General features: G+C 29.0%; 1 protein-coding gene across 8 annotated transcripts in view; it reads left to right on the forward strand.

Annotated features, from left to right (window-relative positions):
* Vps8 (vacuolar protein sorting 8) overlaps window positions 1-20,315 on the forward strand; it is a 109,597-nt gene that overhangs the window by 49,022 nt on the left and 40,260 nt on the right. For all 8 annotated transcript variants that reach the window (XR_013030924.1, XR_013030923.1, XR_013030925.1 and 5 more), the window contains exons 19-29: window positions 2,382-2,604; window positions 3,465-3,554; window positions 5,212-5,306; window positions 9,704-9,819; window positions 10,175-10,248; window positions 11,329-11,363; window positions 12,079-12,145; window positions 12,962-13,054; window positions 13,464-13,603; window positions 17,653-17,737; window positions 19,119-19,217. Coding sequence is in view for 3 of the 8 variants with exons in the window: in XM_076512313.1 (XP_076368428.1) it covers window positions 2,382-2,604; window positions 3,465-3,554; window positions 5,212-5,306; window positions 9,704-9,819; window positions 10,175-10,248; window positions 11,329-11,363; window positions 12,079-12,145; window positions 12,962-13,054; window positions 13,464-13,603; window positions 17,653-17,737; window positions 19,119-19,217 (1,117 nt within the window). In the remaining 5 variants the exon portion in view is untranslated. The remainder of the gene's footprint in view (window positions 1-2,381; window positions 2,605-3,464; window positions 3,555-5,211; window positions 5,307-9,703; window positions 9,820-10,174; window positions 10,249-11,328; window positions 11,364-12,078; window positions 12,146-12,961; window positions 13,055-13,463; window positions 13,604-17,652; window positions 17,738-19,118; window positions 19,218-20,315) is intronic.

A 20,315-nucleotide genomic window follows, 5' to 3' on the forward strand; every position in this document is an offset into this window, starting at 1 on the left:
AGTAAACAAAGGTTGATATGAGGTTATAATTGTTTTGTAAATTATACAAGCTTGCAAAGTTAAGCTTCATAAAAGTTGTTTTAGTTTTAATAATGAATTTTTCATAATTCAGCTATGCAGATTTCAAAAATAATATTCACTTTTTTCTGGGATGTAAGGACTTTTTTACAAATCGGGAAAAGAAAAAAACTCATTAATTTATTATTTAGTTTACAACAATGAATATTTTTTATTATTATGTTTTTGACACAAATACAATCAAACTAAAGAAAAAGGAAAAACATTGATGTCAAACAAATATACATCCTCATTCATCTTAATTTGTTTTTGTGAAATCTAAATGTTTTCATGTTTCTTTTATGCCCCCTGCTAGTACAGCAGTATGTCTATGGATTTACAATGCTAAAATTAAGGGTTCGATTCCTCTTGGTGGGCTCAGCAGATAGCCTGATGTGGCTTTGCTGTAAGAAAACACATTTCTGGAGCATCTCACTTCAATGGCCAGCAGTAGTTGGCCATCATGCTGATGTTCCCCTTTCCCTGATATCTCCTCTTCATTTCTCTAATGTCTTGAGGAAACCTTTTCCTTTGTTCTTCACTGATGGCAACAAGCGAAGTAGTCAGTATGTGAATGAAGGAAATGAACTTTCAAGCTGATGTTACACCCAAACTTTTCAAATTTATCAAACATGTTATTGACAGTATTTTCATAATTTGGGTCCTAAACATTTGTCAATAGCACCTTCAAACCCATGCTTCTTTTTCAACTTTCTATATTGTCCTTTGTAACTGTGTAGCTGAAGTCAGTTTTCTAATCCTGAGGCCCAGCAAAAATTCTTAAGTTTCACTTCTGAAAAAGCTGGGAATTGGTCATATAGACACTTGAAACAGTTGCCATCTATGTCTAAGACCTTTACAAACTGCTTCATCAAGACCAATTTTATGTGAAGTGGAGGCAGTAGGACTTTCTTTATCTCAACCAAACTTTCATGATCAATGTTTTTTATCCTGGTATCAAGCTGACTCTATGTAGTCCATTGCTTATTTAGTCAGTGTTGATTTCATACTCTGCTGTCATATTCACACATAAAACAACAAAACTTTATATAACCAGATTGTTGACCCAACAACATACAAAAGACTTAACTCTTCACAGAGTAGCCAACTATATTCTTTGTATTTAACCCTATTAAGAAGAAGTTCAAGATTTTCGTACAGTTCCTTGAATGAACTAAATGAGGAGTAGGAATAGATGCATATATTATTACCATTGTGAAGGAGAACAGTTTTTAGACTTTTTTTGGAGAAATCAATGAACAGTTACTACTCACTTGGTTCATAGACTGCACCTTCTAGTATTGGTATTAATTCAGTAATATTGTTGAAATAAACCAGTGAATCTTCTTGTGAAAAGTATGTGTAAACTCTTTTTCTCATAATTTCTGTAATTGTAAAATTACGTCCCTGGAGAAAATAAATTCTTAGCTCGAATTCTGGACACCCAAATCTCTGAAGAATCCTTTGGAATATCCAGTCTCTCACCAAATCATTAAGTTCACCTTGTGTGAAAAGTTGTGGTTCATCAGATGTTTCAGGCTGAAAACAATTCCTGTTATCATTATTACTGACATCATATTCAGATGAAACTGTACCAAGAGCTTCCAGTGGAGAGGGTACATGATACATCAGATCCATGATCACCAGATCATATCGTAGATTGAAGGTTTGGATAAGAAATTTCGAATTTATTTCTTGTGTTATAGTCTTTCACGTTACATGAGCAAAAATAGCAGTCATCTCTGTAATTTCTATCCTTAAGCCAAACCACTGGAATTTCAAAAGGCTGATACTTTTTCTTCATTTTAGTCCATTGTCTCAACATGTCATAAATGTAAGTCAAAAAGACCAGTTGTCCTAACATTTTGTTTACCTATAATGTACTTTAAAAAATTCTTACTCTTAATTTTTATCTTTTTGGCCAAAATAAAGCATTGAGGAAAATAATAGTATTTGGGGACCTGTAGTGCTACAACAAACTTCATGGTGTGGCTCCCTGGTTATGACAATTGTAATTTTTCTTTATGGTGTAAGGTTACACTAAATATTTTTGTTATAATACTAACAACTAAAAAGGAAACAACTGTACATTGTTGCAAGTCAGCTGATTTCAGAACATAATATACTTTCTTTAAATTCTCTTATCTTTTTACACATTAGAAAATATTTGTTTGGCACTGGTTTTATTATGTATAATGTGTTCATTAAAAACACGTAAAAAGTGATTTGGTATTTAACTTATCTTAGGTAATTTGTGATGTTTCTTTTAAAGTGGATAAATGGCTTTTGGCTCTGAAAAAAAATTTTTCTTCTAATTATATCAGTGAAATTTTGTTTGGGAAGATATTTGAGAGGTTCTCTGCTGATCCTATAGCATGTGGAGTATTTCTGGAGAGTTTGGAATCATATATTCTTGATAGCAGACTTCCCTCACTTAGTCCAATAATCGCCAAAGAGTTTGTTGCTCATTTCACGGAAAGACAAAGGTTCGAAGCTCTGGAAGCCTGTATAGTAAGACTAAACATCACATGTTTAGATATACATCAGGTAGTATACATCACATTCATTCAGTAAAACTAATAGCTTAAGAAGGAAAGTTTTTAAACTAACATGATGAAAGAAGTTTGAATGTTGTTTGTTGTTATTGGATGCTGCAGGAAAATTTTATAATATATCTTATATCAATGCAGGAAAGTAATGTTTATAGAAACTGGGATAATGAAACAACAACTAAGTTTGATATATTACCATTTAACAGCCAACGAATGGAAAAAATGTGTTGGGTGATTCATGTATAATGTAAAGCTTCTTTTTTTGATATAGAGTTTAACTTTAGAATACATAAAAAAATGATGCTTATTTATAGACATCTTATTACTAAACATCGTTGGACTATCACAGTAAGATGTAACATTTAGGTTTCACCAGACAGTAGCTTAAGACATCATGAGTGATAAAACCTTTTAGCTTTCATCAGAAAAATGTTATTGGTACATACTGGATAACAGTTATCAGTAGGAATAAGCAGTGGATAATCACTAATAAGTTGTACAACACCTATTAATATTAGGTACAGAGTAATCCACAGCAACTATACTGTTAGTATTGTTATCTGTGGAATCCATCACTTGCTGTCAGAGTAATCCACAATAGCTATTTAATAGACAAGTGAAATAATAACAGCTGTTTCTAGAAATTTTATTTAAAATTAGTTTTTGAAAGTGTGATACTGAATTAAAAAGTATGAATCAATACCACTTTGGTAGTTTACTTTTTCTTTATAATCAGAAATGTTCTAAAGATGGATCATAATATAATGTGTAGGTAAAATATAATCAGAATCTTCTTTCTAGTATTTTTAAATATCTTTTTCATATGTTTCTTTCATTTGATATTTTCTCCATTAGGTGATGACTTTATGCTGGAATCATGGACTTTATGATGGCATCTTTTACATTTACAATCGTGGAATGGATGACTATACAACTCCTTTTGAAGTAAGTTGAACAAGTACTCCAGAAGAGAAAGTGAAAATTTGTTGTTGGATTGTAATTCATTAGATAGTTGAAAGTTTGGCTGGAAACTGTGTTAAAGAGTAAAGTGGACCACACTGGACTAATATAGTTTGCTTAAATAAGTGTGATAGCAACTGTTTAGAACTTCCTAATTGTATGTATACATATACATGACTTGTGTATTTCTTCCACAGTTTCTGACACAATAACTTTAAATTTTGTATGTATCCTTTGACTCGCACAGAATATAAATAAAGAAAACAATTTGAATGAAGGAGGTGGTCAAGTAGATCTATGACACTTGAATTTGTTGAACAAGTTTACTTTAAAAATGGGCATTGAGAAAAGTAACAATTTGAAATAGTAACCTAACTTTATGTGTGAACATTTTAAAATTTGAATCATGAAAATGGGGGGATCAAAAGGGTTTTTGAGACTATCAAAATTATTTCTGCAGATTTGGATGAATATTTTCTAAAATATATACAACATTGTTCAAAATAACTAGGCATATATTTATATTCTCAAAAGTTTTTTACAGGGTTTCTAACTGGGAGCCCCGTCACACCAAACATGCTTGCCCTTTCAGGCATAAGGTATTATAAATAATGTCATGGTCAAGAGTTGGTAGTGGGTGGTGATGACTAGCTGCCTTCCCTCTACTGATCAGTTAGGGACAGCTAGTGCAAATAGCCATTGTGTAGCTTTGTGCAAAATTCAAAAACTAACTGGAAGACTGAACATTTTGAAAGTTCTTAAAAGTGACAACACAGATTTGTTTGAAAATTAATTAAAAATGTAAAATTTTGGTTAAACCAAGATTTTAAAAATATTTTTTCATGTTTGTTGTTTCCCAAAAATTTTCATCAATCATGTATCTGTAATAAGTTCAGTGACAAAAGTGTTGAGAAGAAACTCCAGAAGATATATTTGAATAAATCAGATTCCATATAATCTTTGAAAGAAAGTGATTATAGTATTATAGATACCTGACAAATCATTATAGTATGTTTGTATAGACCTGTTTATACTGTATTAGACATAAAGAAATTTTATTCTACCTTATCATGTTTAAAGAAATGTGATTTGGTATGTAAAGCTGCATGATTTTTATTCCTGTATTACACACTTAAATAAATTTTAATTTGATATAGGTTACATGAATATGAAATTGAGTAAACTTTGTTTTTATGCATTAAATGTAGAGATATATTAATTTAATTTGCATTATATAGAGTGTGAATAAACCTTAGGCCACAATCACAAATTTATACAAGTTTGGTTTCAGTATAATGTTTGATGAACCTAATACAAAAAAATTATATGTGTGAGTAAGTATGATATTAATGTAATGGCTTTGAATATATTATATTCTAATATATTAGATATGTATGAACCTGAATTTAGTATAAATGCTAGATAAGTCACAAATCTGTAGTACATGTCCAGAAACCATGTGACAGTAATGATAGTGATCTGTTAATGAGTTGGGAAGGTAGTTAAATGACTTAGCTGTTTTAAAAACTATATTTATACTAAAGTTCTATTGTATAACTAAAATTAACAATTAATTTATGTACACAAAGTTTTAAGTATTTTAATTTAAAATTCAACCATTTTAATATCATATTTGGTATAGGATCTTGTAGTGGTCTTACAGGAAGCTCTTGAGACGGGTAAACAACTTAGTGACAGCCACATTAAATTAGGAAACAAACTGTTAGTGTATATCAGGTGAGAGGTATTATTCATGCTTTATTAGTATATAGTAAACAAATCAGAAAGTAGGTTGTTCATTTATCCCTGATGTTATATGGAATGTTATTAGTGCTGCACTAATGCTAACCAATCCTTCAGGAAGTTCTTGACACAGAATAAACGTTTTAAATCTGTCTGGCTAAGTCAGTATCAGTAATGGTTTTGTTAACATTTTTAGGTTTTTTTAATATTTTTCTACTAAATACACATTGATGCCCTTCCATGAAGGTTTAGTATGTTATATCAAAATGATTATAGAATCTCATTATGTCATTACAGTCTGTGTTGCAACATCAAGTCATTCTCTGTTTGATGAATATGCATCTTGAAAATACTTTTGTAACATGGTTTCCATTTCAAAATGGTCTGTTGTAAGACTGTGTCCAAAGTACATCAGATCTTCCTGTTTGCTTTTTAAAAACTATCTGATCTATAGGAATAACAGTTTTCCAACAGCTATTTTAGCAGTTAAATTGTGCAAAATTCCAATGGTGCTGTTTACAGTAACTTGTCCAGTATGTCTTAATAAAGAATATGCATGACTTTAACAAGAGGAATGATTGGAAGCTTTAACTTGATAAACACATGTCTGTAGGCCCTTTTTTCTAGACAGAAATCTTCCTTGATTATGTTATGTACTGTTGCCTGGAGCATGTGGGCAGCAACATTTTGCTTAACACTGCTGTGTACATCTCATTTGAGGTCTTCTCTCTCTGGATGATCTTAGTGCTTCTAGTTGTTCCATGTTTCTTTATATTTCAATGTTGTTAAGTATAAGGAATATTCCTGATCTAAACACATCTTCATTGTATAAATGTATGAATATTTTATAGTTGAATGTGCTATGACATACTCTTCTCAAAAGCAATAAATGTTCAATTATTACACTAGCTATTAAATACTAAAAAGTGTTGTAATGTAGTTTCATATGTGTCATTCTGCTGTAAATGTTTCAGCTGTGGTTGTCAAATGACATGCTATTTTGCATATTTATAAAAATAATTAATTTCTTATAATTTTGCTATTAAGTATTGCAGAAGTCTTGCATAGTTCCATAAAACTCTCTGTTTATTATTGTCAGTTCAGTTTTATTAGTATCAGTTGGGTTTTATGATAATGTTTCATCCATTTTTATTTATTACAGTGAAAAGTCACACAAAGGCTGCTATGGTATGAATAAATGTAGAACAAAAAAAGGGAAAAGTTATACCACAGAATAAACTGGAAAATGATAAATCAGTGTTTTATGGTTTACAATGTTTTGAGCCAGGATGATCTTCCTCTTAGGATTTTGAACTTTGGTAGAATAGAAGCTTTATCAACATAAAACATTTGAAATGAGCATCATACGATAGATCTGTAGAATTGCGTGTGTGTGAATCACTATTAAATCAATATTAGGATAATATTAATGTGTATGCTTGAATAAATTTAAATAATAATTAAAAATTGCAACTTTAAACACATGTAAAAGTTTTGAAAAATTGTCATTTACAGGTAGATAGGATGCTGTGCAACAGTGTTATATTTTTGGAGTTTTAAAGATAACCAACACTCTAGTGTTTAAATATAAAATACAAAAATCAGTAGTTATCCACAAAAAACATTGATTGTATAGAAATTGCTTCTACCCAGTTCATCATCATCCCTTATGATTTTACATTATCATATGTTTAAAGGATCAGTTTTGAGTAATGGTTTAAATTTGTTCCTACTCTTACTTCTGCTGGTAAGAGTTTCCAGAGTGGAAGCTCTGAACTCACCAGGTGCAAGATGTAACATGTTTTTAAAGTTCAAAGAGTGAACATCTCAATAAAGAAAAAAGTAAGTGCACTCACTGTGTTGGATTATTTGTCATATCAATTTTTATCCTACTTATTTGATGTACTGAGAAATCAAAATTATTTTAAATCACTGTATGCAACATACAAGATAGCCCATTGTGTTGTTTTATTCTTAATTACAAATAACAAAAATAACACCCTGGGAATGAAAATAAAACATATTACAAAAATTATAAAGTGAACACACCCTACCAGGAGAAGAAAAAAGTGTAACAGTTATCCAGCCTTTTAAATAAGTGAAACAAGATGTAACTTGAAGATCAGGTTAAAAAAACAACAAAACTTAGACATCAAGTTATTTTCAAATGAGCTATTGTTTCTCAAGTGAGCTTCTATGCAAAAATAAAATTGTTAAATCTCTCTTTTACTGTTGAAGCTCACTTCAGGAACAATAACTCATTTGAAAATAACTTGATTAGGAACTGAAATCTGTCTAAAGATGGCAACAGTGATATTTTTCTCTCAGAATTAAATCTTTTCAGTTTGTTTTAAAAAAAGTACTTGTACATTTAGTTAAAGAAATTTTTCAGCTTTTGAATATTTTGTCAAAAAATATCAAGAGGAAATCAACAAACTAAATTTCTCTAATAAAAGCATGTTTAAACATTGTCTCACACTAGGTGAGAAAAACGTCAAACAAGCTTAAAAATAAACGTGAATTATTGTTGAACTTGCAAACAAAGTTGGTGCTATAGTCGCTTGGCAAAAGAACTTGTATACAGCAGAGGCAGAGCAACATCTCTCTCTAAAGCATGAATAGTACATTAAACTACAAACCAGTCATTTTCAAACCAGTGTGGAAGAGACTATAAACAATTTAATAAATGTCAAAGAATTACCACTAAGTATGTGAAATGTAGTCATATAACATCAATTTTATACACAAGTGTGAAAACTTTGAGACTTATAGTTACATCAAACACTTGGAGAACTTCTATCTATCTTTGACACAAGTTGGAAGAGTATATACCAAAGGTGTTATGATTCTACCCTTCAAGCTAAAGATTACTTCAGATGATAGAATACTGATTCTTTTACAACATATTATTTCAACTTATATCAAAGGTAAACTAAAGCTATTCAAGCATTTAACAAAATTGTCATACTTACCTCTTGTCCATTACCATTCACAATGGACATTATTTAATTGTATAATGTCATACCACATAATGAAAAACTTAAAGCTTTGAGGTTCTGTCTCAACCAGCTACACCAACTATAGTCATCAATGGACACTCTAGTAAGACTAGCTGAACTCATCCTGACACTAAATACCTTGTCTTTCAATGATTCATTTTTACCAGCAAATGTAACCATGTGTACCGTAACAGACTGTCATTTACTAATTTGTTTCTTGGCTACATGGAACACAGTATGTTTCAAACTTATGATGGCCCTATGTTTGTTTATATTAACATCATACTGATGAAATAATTAGATTTTTAACTTTGAATACATCATACTTTTATCAATTATTTGAAGAACTATCATCTAGCCCTTCAATACACAAGTAACATTTCAAACCACTGATTAAGCTTCTTTGACATCACTCTAACTGTATCAATAGAGAATACTATTTTTCACACATCCACCTGTTTTACAAACATATTTATATTTTTATTATTATAGTAAGTTGTCTTCTACCATTAATATTTTTTATCATTTTTAGACACCAGGATATGAACTATCTTTCAAACTTCAGAAGTATGGCATTATTGTATTGCTACAATGCATAGCACCCTACTTGTTATTGTTGAAATTTGAAAAATAATTTAAATATATTTAACATTCTAGATTGTAATTGTTTACATTGATATAATATATAAAGTTAATTCAAATTTTTAAATAATGTTTATTTGCCATTGATATATACACATTCTTTAGACCTACTTTATGTTGATAACCTTTGCATAGTTTTCATAATAGCTTTCTGTAGTCATAGATATGTGAAATATGTAATTGTATGAGTTGAGTGTATGTCTGTAGGATACCTAGATTTATACACCCAAATGTAATTAATAGTGTGAGATGAGTGTGTATGTTTCTATGTATTTGCAGAATGCCTATAATAACTTTGAAGGACTTTGTGTTTTTAAGATTGTAAGGTTAGTGTGTGCTTGTTTATATTTGCAGAATATATGATAGCATTGTAGGACTTTGTGTGTTTAATACTGTGAGGTGAGTGCATGTTCATATTTGCAAAATCTCTGTAATAGCTTTGTTAGACTTTTGTGTACCTGATGTAGGTGAGTTTATTTCTAAGTTATCATTGACAGAATTTATATAATAACTGTTATGTTATGGCTATTATTAAAAATATTTGACACTCTAATACTAATGAGTGTTAGTAGGATACTAATATAAATCTGTGTATTTTAGTCAGAGAGGTGGTTGTTGAGTGGTTAAACAAATAATTGAAGATAGTGTACATGTCTTATTTTAATATTTGAAGGAACAAGTTTTGTGTATAGTCATTCTCATAATGATTTATATCATTTAGCTTTTATATATTTATATATATACATCTAGCTGCTGCTTAGCTGGAAGAGCCTATCCATGTGGAGATATCCCACCAGAAAGGGCAGTTTCTGTAAAGGCAGAGATATTCAAGTGTGTAACAAAACTCAGGAGTAGGAAAGAAAGTGGTTAGGATCTATTTACATTCATTCTATGAACCTCAGACAATTGTCGAACATAAGAGAAAAATTAAGTGTTTGATTGATTTTTTTAATGGCAGTTTGAAAGCTTTAATTTGAAGAAATTTTAAATTTCTCTAAATTTTTAACCACTGTGAGAGTTTCTAATGTTTTGTAGTAGAAAACATAAGAATGTCGATGTGTGTATGAATATATATATTTCAAAGTTTATTATTTCACTTATTCTTACACTTTATTTTTTAGGATTTATTTATTATATATTCTTATAGAAGTTTCAGTATATAAGTATAAAGAAGAAGAAAAAAAAAGTCAAACAATAGATTGCTCCAACTCTTTGTTACAGATGAGACTGTGTATCCTTATCTAAAGACGTTGTTGTATTTTGACACTAGGGAATTCCTGAATGTACTGTCTTTGGTAAGTTTTTCTTGTAGTGGCTGTTTATTTGCACAATAATAATTTTTAAACATCTGTAAGAAGCTACAAGTCCACTTTAAATTACACTTTTTTATTTTTACACATTCTATATAACCAACTTGTAGATGATGTACCCTATTAATATAATATTATTGAACTGTGGGTATTTATTTAAACAAGAAGTTGTTGGTCTCTGGATTAGATAAAGTTCTACTTGAAAGGATGTTCTGCTGCAAGAAGAAAACTATTTTTACAAAGATTTTTTTAAAGCATTCATTAAAACCTTTATTTTATAAAGTATGGCTTTGTGTTTTTTCTTAAGTATCCTTTATTCATCTACTAATGGGCCACGTTTGCTAACTCTGTACAATTCATATAGTCCTGTAATTCATATATCAAACTGCATGGTCTGTCTCATAGTGTAACAACTTACTTTAGGTTTCATTGTGTGCATATTATTAACATATTCTCAGCAGCTAGAAGGATAATTGACTATAATTTTTTCTATAAGGGGCTTCCCAGTAAATCTAAAGAAAGATCCTAAGTGATAAGTCATAATATTTATCCACAGAAGCATCATAAATGTTATATTTAGAGTTGTTGTGGATTTCCTATTTAAACATTTTTTATAACTTAAAAAGAAACATTAGTAATTTCCAAATTTCAAAATGCATACAGTATCCTTATTATCACTTTTGATATTTTGTATTATTTGTTTAATTGGCATGTATCAACTGTGTTTTTTTGTCAGTTTTTGCTACTTAAAGAACACATCAAAGTATATGAATTTCCGAAATTTTAAACATTTTATCAGTATATAGCCATGGAAATTAGAATTTCCATTTTGTTAAAGTTACTTTTATTTTATTTTTGAAATAATTAATTGGTAGATTCCTCATGAAACAGTAAAGTATACTTAGTATACAAATTAATGATATTAATAATTAAATTAGAAACCATAGAAGAAAGAATAATTGTAATTACATTTTTTAATGTAGATAACAGTATTTGTATTGTAAGATGTTTTTTGCTGTTTGTTTGCTGGGATCTCTCTTTCTGATCTGTATTGAATATTTCTAGGCATTTGAAGAGGCAGAGTTTAGTACAGAACCAGGGTAAGCTTACGTATAACTTTGTATTATATCTTCTACTCTTATTCTATGTCATTGTAGCTTTGCAGTGTTTTGAGAAGAGTTTTGTATCATAAGCATCACTTCAATAATAATTTCAAACAGTAGTAATGTGTATGTTATTCAATTAAAGTAAAGAAAGAACTTATAACTGACATGAAAATTAATGTTTTCTTCCTGAATAAAAGAATTAATATGTTTGTAAAACCTCTTTAGTTTAAAAAAAAACTGTTCTTTAGGCTTACCTAACATATTCAAGTAGGAACAGTTGAATGGGTCTCCCCCATGGTTTAATGATTAGTTTACAAACTAACACAGGTAAAATCTAAACAAGTTAGATGATGGAATGAAACCATTACATTTAGAAATAATTTTAAGTAAAAATGATTTAATTTAGATCAGTTATTTGATCTTTAATGATCATTCTGTACTGTTTTTTGGCCCCATGTTATGAATAGTTTAAATCTCTTACTTCTCTTGTAAGATTGCTTATACACATATTAAAATGAAACAAAAAATTGAGATGTGAAGGCACACTTAATCTAATTTACATTATTTATTTTTATTATTTTATTTTACTTAAATATTTATATTAAATCTCAAAAACAATAGATTATGTTATATATTAGCATATATCTTATGCTTGTTTGTAATAAGCAACTAGTCTCTTCCATGATTTTTTTTGGATTCTTTTTTTTAGTAATGCTCAGAAACAGCGGATTGTTGATATACTTCTCCAGATCATGGTACAGAGTGAGGGATTTTCTGTAAGTAATAAAATATAATTTATTTGTTTTTATGGCTGTTTTAAGCTATTGTGTTTATTTTTAACAGGTATAACAAACTATTTTATTATTATTAATCTTTTCTCATCTATTGCTAACAGTAGTGACTATATCTTGAAATAAAAAACATTACTAAATGTGTTTAAAAACGTTTATACTTTAAAAAAAGTAACTTTAGAAAGTTTTCATAATACAAGGTTTTTTTTTCATTTATTTTAATACCAACCATTTTATTGTTTAACTAATAGCAACTTGCAATAAGTGAGTGTAACATTTTATTAATGTAAAATGACATAATATTGTAAAGTCATTATTGAATTGACACTAGAGAATGTACTATTGTAAAATGTTGATGTAATACAATTTTAGCACTATGTAGTTTCTGTAAACTTAAGTAAAAGAAAATTGTTTATAAAATTCAGTGTTGAAAGAACAAACAGAACACTAGAAAGTTTTATTAAGTTGGTAGTTAATGGCATCATAAAATGTACACATAAAACAGCTGGAAAGTATATGCTGAGGCTAATGTATAATGTCTATAGAATGTGCCATGATAAAATAATTATAGAATAAAACATTACAAATTGTATCCATGTTATATCTCTATGATGACTAGATACAATATGTGTGCAATATAATGTAAGATGTTTAAAGGATTTAGTATTATAGAAATGTATGTTTTTAGGATGGGTAACATTAATAATGGTTTTTTTTGGTTCTAAATAGAAGCATCTGTATTAAATGTTTAGGTCATGTTGACTTCAGTAATTTCTATTTTTCATCTTTTTGTTCACACAGCCTACTCAAGTTGGAGCTTTATTTACCTTTCTGGCTCGACAAATTGCCAAACAAGAAAATAGTATTGTGGTAAATCGTCTGCTCTTTGAACAAGTAAGTATGCATATAAATTCCAACAGTTATGTTTTTGTGTTTTTGGATATTTATTCCTGACAAAGATTGAAAATACCAATGTTAAATGTTAGACAGGATCGGATGAATTTCTTGAAAGTTTTGTAAAACAACAGTTCTTTATGTAATCAGTCTTGTTATAAAAAAATTGGAAGTGCTTACATCGTCTTACTTTTTTATGATGTTGTTGATAGTAGTGGTAGTTATACTTTTATCCCTTCAAAAAGATATGACACAGAAAGAAAGTCCTGAGTTTTTGCTTTTCATATTTATTTACAGAGGTATTTAGAATTAATAGGCCAAGTTATTGTATATCAAATATATTTACATTTATCAGCTTTTATATGTTAAAGATTTTGAAAATTTTATTAATTTGTGACTGGACCCATAGGTTCTTGAGTACTTGACTAATCCAGGAGATGAAACAAGAATAGAAGAAAGACAGCAAGCTTTAATGGAGTTACTCCAGGCTGGGGGTTTGGCTCAAGTAAATGAGGCTCGACTATTAACGCTAGCAGAAAAGGCTAAATTGTAAGTATGCAAGTTGAAATTGGATGTACTGTTGGTATTAAAAAGCGATTGAAGAATGATCCTAAATAAGTTTTCATTTTGCAGACAAATGCCTATTTAACAGCCATGATCATTATATATAGTGAAATTAAATAAGTAAATAAAATCATGAGGAGGGACTGCATTACAAACAGCAAATCCTAACCTCTATTAATTATATTATAACCATAATTTTTAAAAGCCAAAACAAAACACATTAACATTAAAAAAATTAAATGCTGCATTTTTAAAAAAAGATCCTAGGGTACAAGTTACAATGTATGATTATATAATGTATCCTAGGTTTTGGAGGTAACTGAAGAAGTAGGGCCCATCCATTGGTGGTATCCAATAGGGATACACCATCTACCAGTCTTAACCTCCAATTTGCTAGTCTCACATAAGAAATAGACACAATCAGACTAGAAATTAGGAGTGAGATGTGGGTACTCAAGCCCACAATGTCCCAAATCTGTATCACCCTTCACTGCCTGCAGACAGTTGTGGGAAGGTGACTGCTCTCCCATGTTAAAATAAGAATAAGATAAAAGTAAAAAATAAGGAAATAAGGTACTACCATTTGGGGGTAAGTAAGATGAAACTTACCTCTTGATGTTAGCATTACTGTTCCCAATACTATAGAAGCACTAATTAACATGATATTGATTTATATCAGTATACTAAGTTTACTTTGACGGTCATGTTGTTATGTGCGGCTCAAGGTGTACATCCACATAAAGTTTTTTATCATGACATGTTCTATAGAAATTATACACTAACCTCTGTACACACTTTCTGCAGTTGTGTTATGTAGAGATTTTACAAAGATACATTTATGTATACGTTTTATAATGTCATGGGAAAAATGTATAGAATAAAATTTTGCAAAGAAAGAATTACATATAAGAGCAAGAAGTCATGATTAAATTATTCTGTTATCTTTAATTCTCAAATGCCCAGATACATAAATTGACTTGATTGTCGTATGGTTTGTGTTATTATGTTAAAGAGAAAGACAAAACTATATTATAATATAGTTTAAAACTTGAGATGAACTTTTTGAATATTTGAAAAGATTTCATTGTAATTTTTTTAACAAATAATGTTTTAATTTGTTGTAATTTTGAATTACTAATTTTTAAGTTTTACTATGATCTAAGACTTTTGTATAAAGTTGTATTTTTGTTTTGATTTGAAAACATCACATGTACTTTTACTGTGCTTGTGATCACTTGTACGTAATAAAAACATTTTTTTTCCATATTGAAATTATAAGCAAGCTAACTTTTAAGTTGTTAATTAGAAGATTTTCTTTAACCCTGTCACAACAAGTCACTGCTCAAAGCTATGTCATCGTATTTGTTGACTTGCATTCAACATTTTACTGAATTGCTATTTTATGAATTTATGTATCAACTTGTAGGTAATAATTCAAATTTTAGTATCATATATTAGTTGATTTCTTAATTTAAAAGTATCTATTAAAAGAACACACCTAAGTATTGATTTTTGTGTGTTGTGTGGTATGCTGAATGGAAAATTGGTTCAAATTATATGATTGTGATGTCAAAATACCAAGTCTATAATTTCATAAGGATTAGAAATTCAAATTACCAGTACTGACAAAATAGAATATAAAATAAGAACCTCATATCTTGTCTATTTGTTGAGACAAGGCTCATGTACTGAATCAAACACAGTAGCCCCTCTTGCCTCTTTCCATTTTGGTAAAGGGTCCCTTATGTACCCTTACTTCCTTATATGACATGAACAAACAATCAGAAGCTAAAAATGTCCCCTTAGTGGCTTTCTCAGTCATTTTAAAGTGCTTGGAAGCCATCTTATTATTTTGAACCAATATTTCAAGCAGGTAGGATGTGTCTATACATTTTTTTAGACAATATACAGCTTGATAATTTATAGCACAATTCTGTGGTATTGTTGTAGTTATTAACGATTTTTTTGGTTACTTTAAATGTATATACATATAAAACTTAAAAATATATTTCGTTTCACATCCTCCACATGTGCAATTTGAAAAGACTTAGCAACCTACAGCAACAGCAAAGGTTTTCATAACTATGTTTGCTATACTTATTTATTTATTGTTCTATATTTTAAGAAAAATAAGTTTAAGAACTTAGTTGTAAATAGTAAAAATCTATATACATATCTAATGTATAATAATTGAAATGTGACTGTATTTTATGAAATACCTGTCTACTGAAACACAGCCTGAACAGATTACTTTGTAAAGACTAAATGTCAGTTTTATATTATTAGATATGATAGCATGAGTGCACATGCACCACATTAGTGCAAGCTCTGTAATGTTAGCCAGGCATGTCTGGAAGGTCAGTATAATAAAAATGATACATATGTACAAATGTTATGAGATTTAAGCTCTTTAGACTAAACAGTTGTGTTTTCTTCTTATAGTTTATAATCACTCTAGAATGAAAAAAGCATAGTTTATATTTATTTTCTAATTTTTAGGGTGCTTATAAGGTCAGTCAAATTCACAAGCTCAACATAGAAGGGAAAATAACAGACAAAATAAAAAATTTTACTGAAAGCATATGATTGAAGTGTGTTTAGGAGGTCTTAGAGATTATACAAATAATATTAGAGATTTTATTTTACAAGGAATAGTTTTTTAATCATAACATGAAAATCACTTTACACTCAGACTGGTAATGAAACAGACTCAATATTTCCATAAACAAATCTTTAGTAAAAATACTTAACTAAAAAAATTGATTTTTTTGTGTGACAAAGACTTTCCACCTTTACTAAAAGTCTACTAAATTTTTAAAGGTACACTTCATCAAAGTTATAATATAAATACTTAGCTCATGCATCTTATTTCAGAGCCTATCATAAAGCAGTTAATATATGTTATAAACTTTAAGCCTATTTTATACACACATACCCACCCTTGTTTTCTGTGATTTTATTTGTCATTGTCAATTCATACAGTTACTTACACTGATAAGGCATGATGTAAACAGTCTAACCCAGTGGCATTGTCAGTGAAACATAACATGATATGGTAAAATGTAAAATTATTTAACAATGCCTATCCAGTCTTGTTCCACAAAATTAATTTCTCATGATAATGAAAAACACCATAATTCAAATGAAGTATAAAGGTGATAAAGCAAGATTGTTTTGTAACAAATAATGAGGACTGTAATTTGTTCATAAACATATTTTCTTCTAACCACATATTACAATGCTAAGTGCTATTTTTTTTTCCATTTCTACACAAATCTCTGTTGAACTGAAAGCCACATTGCTTTGTACATTTGAAAAGAACAGAAAAAAAGCTTTTATGTAGTTTAGATCCATAGTTCATGATTTCCTAAACTGATATATATGCAACTACATCACACAATGACAAACATGATGACTGAGGTTGATAAACAGTGATTGGCTAAGGTCAATAAAACTACAATTGTATTGAAATTACAAAGGCATAAAGTGCTATTTTGTTTAACACTGTTTCAAATTTTCATCTAAAATAGGTACAAGTGCTGTATTATGTTAAGAAAAAATTCAGTAAATTCAAAAACACTGATGTTTACATTCAGACAGCTGAAGTCCACCGAAAATCAAAATTTGCAGTTTCTTTTTATATTCTTATGTATGAAAGCTAATTAAGAAATTTTTTTAATCAAATCTATTTCAACTTTGAAGTTTTTTTTAGTGTTTAAGAATGAGTGCAGGTTTATTCTTTATAATTTTTTTGATTCAATGGTGTGTGACATTGGGGTAAGATGCACAGATCTAGATATGATAGTTTTAAACTGTACTTGATAATTTTGAAAATGAGAGTCTAAAACAATTTTCTCTTATTACGAGAAATGTATGTTTGTGAAGAAAAAATATTTCAAGCTTGTTTTATTTAAAAGTTAAAAAATTAAGTTTTCAACAGTTGCAAAAAATATCACCTAATATATCTATATCTATCCTTGTTTTTTTCTCTTAGCCCTTTCATTATATTTAAGTGTTTATAAATTATTTTCTAGCTTCAGGGTGTGTGAATATCTTTATGAAAAAAGAAGACAGTTTGATAAGATACTTCTTTGTTACCTTGATGATCCTACAAGAAAGGTATAGATTTGTTTCATCTTTCAAGTTTAAAAATTAATTATAGCTTGCAAGTAATGCTGCTATAAACATGATATGTACAGTAGTATGAATATCCAGTTGGTGTTTCTACATTACATATATAAATTTTGACTCGTTTAAACTTTTATTGCCCTTCTCGTATTTAAACATCTACTAGAAAGTGTTGCATAGTAATATTAAAATTGAATATCTAACTCAAACTTAAATCTACATACAGACACAGTTCAGGGTCAGATAATATTTGATTGAATAATTGAGATGTTTCTGTGTTTAATAATATAAACAATATGCCTTTATTAGTCACCTATCACAAAAGCAAGGTTTGAAGAGAAAAATAGGTCTTTTCCATATGCTTTAGACATAAGCAATTGGGAAATAACACTTTCTGCCCAGGAACAAGAAAAAGTAAAAATTTTGTTACATAGTGTTATTTGTTTTACATTGAGATTTCATACATTTGTATTTATGTAGACTTTTTTAATAGCAAATATATACATAATAGTGAGGTATGATCTGTCATATTCATGTGTAGTGCTCTAGGCCATTGGTTCTCAGATTTTGTCATTGTGAAGCTCAATAAGCTGGACATATATATTATTTTGTTGCCTGATTTTTCTCCATGCAATTTGTCAGATAGAGAGGCAAATGTTTGATATGTTGCAGTTGTTAAGAGATGCCATCTGGCAAGGTAAAAGTTATTTGCAGTGTTACTTTTTTGCTATGGGTTATGTTTTCTCCTCTGTTTTTATTAAATCACCAGATATTTTTTGATATAAAATCTGTCATACATCTGATACTTCCCATGACCTGTATTTTGAGAACTGTTGCTCTAGAAAAGGAGGTAAAACAACAGTATCTATTAGTAGCCATTGAATTAGAATAATAGCCTCAAAGTGGATAAAATAAGTTCTTAAAAGTCTATCTTTAAAGATCTGTTGGTCAGTTGACTCACATATGTCAAGCTGTAGTAAATATCAGAAATTTGGATCAAAAAGAAGTTTAGTCTTAGAATTGGATATCACTACTTGAAAAGCTGTGCAACATATGTATATCTTCCATTTTGTATTAAGTTATTTAAACTGTGAACGTTTGAGTAATATGAAATGAAAATGCAATTAAATTGTGTGTTGCTTCTTTCATTTGTGTACACATATAATTATTTTTTCTCAACTATTTGGCTGCAGATCAACTTAAACAGTAAAAAAAATTGTACAATATTTTTTATTATACTGTAATGTTGTTGACATGTTTATAGCTAACATTTGACTGTTTGAAACTTTAAGAAAGTTTTTGGTGGTAATATTATTAAAGTATTATTAATACTCTTTCCTTAATCAACAACTTGACTGTACGATCATTTCAGCCTCAAAGCTTCTATTATGCAAAACAAGTATTAAGCAGCCTAGATCATTCATCTGAAGAAAAGGCTTCCTTAGAATCCCAGATACTATTAAGTGTTCAAGTAGGTAATCCAACTAAAAACATTTGTAGTTGCATTTTTAACATAAATAAATAAAAGGAAATAGTCAAAGCAAGCTACACATTTTTATGTCTGTTTCATTTAGATATACCCAAAGACTTCAAGGATGTAACACTAAATATTCAGCTCAATTGTCTTGTTATTTAGCATCATATAATACTGTTACTAGGTTGGTTGTTATGGAAGTAGGTTGTCTTCCTCACATTTTTTTTCAATCAATCAGAAATCACTTATTAAAAATACACTTTAAATAACTTTGGAAGGTTTTTCAAATTTGCTATTCATTAATTTACTTTTAAGATCAATATGTATTTAATATTTATATAGCTGTGAAATGTGTTATATTTTTCTTTATTTTGAAAATCAGAATGATTTAATAAATTAAATTTTTATACACTGTGATATGTATAAATTGACTAGTTTATAAGAAAAATTCTGATTTATTTTACATTATTTTTTCAGTTAATGCAGCGTTTTTTAATGTTGGTTGATGATTGTTTCATTCATCCGCAATTCCAAAATCAACATGACTGTATAGATGGCATGATAATGTCATGTCTTACTTTCTAAACTTATAAACACTTGTTAAAGTTATATTACTGTTTATGATTTGGTTATGACTTTTTCTAGTATTTTTCATAATCCAACTGTAAGGTTTTTTTCACTTTCTGTTACCCATCTGTTTTATATTAGTCTTTACTTTTGATTTTAACTTAACTTTATGCAGAATAATCTTTATGTTCTTAAGGTATGTTCTGTGTTAATCAACAGTGCTTATTATGGGTAAAGGATTATTTTTACCAATAAAATTTGAATATGTAACCCTTCATTCTATATTCTAAGTTTTTACATTTCACTTTACTTTGTGTAGATATCGAATTACCATAATATGTTGCAGTATTAAAATTTTCATATTTATAAACCATTGCAACATTTAACTATCCTTAAGTTTGGTGCTGTCTGCATATACTTGTTCTAACTTGTCAGACACAGTAACAACATTGACACAAGGATTGGTCTGCATCTTTCATGTTTTCTCTATAATTGATTTATTATAATTCTGTAATATTTTTTATACTG

Source organism: Tachypleus tridentatus, chromosome 7, assembly GCF_004210375.1.
Source record: "Tachypleus tridentatus isolate NWPU-2018 chromosome 7, ASM421037v1, whole genome shotgun sequence".
In the NCBI taxonomy this organism is placed as follows: Eukaryota; Metazoa; Arthropoda; class Merostomata; order Xiphosura; family Limulidae; genus Tachypleus; species Tachypleus tridentatus.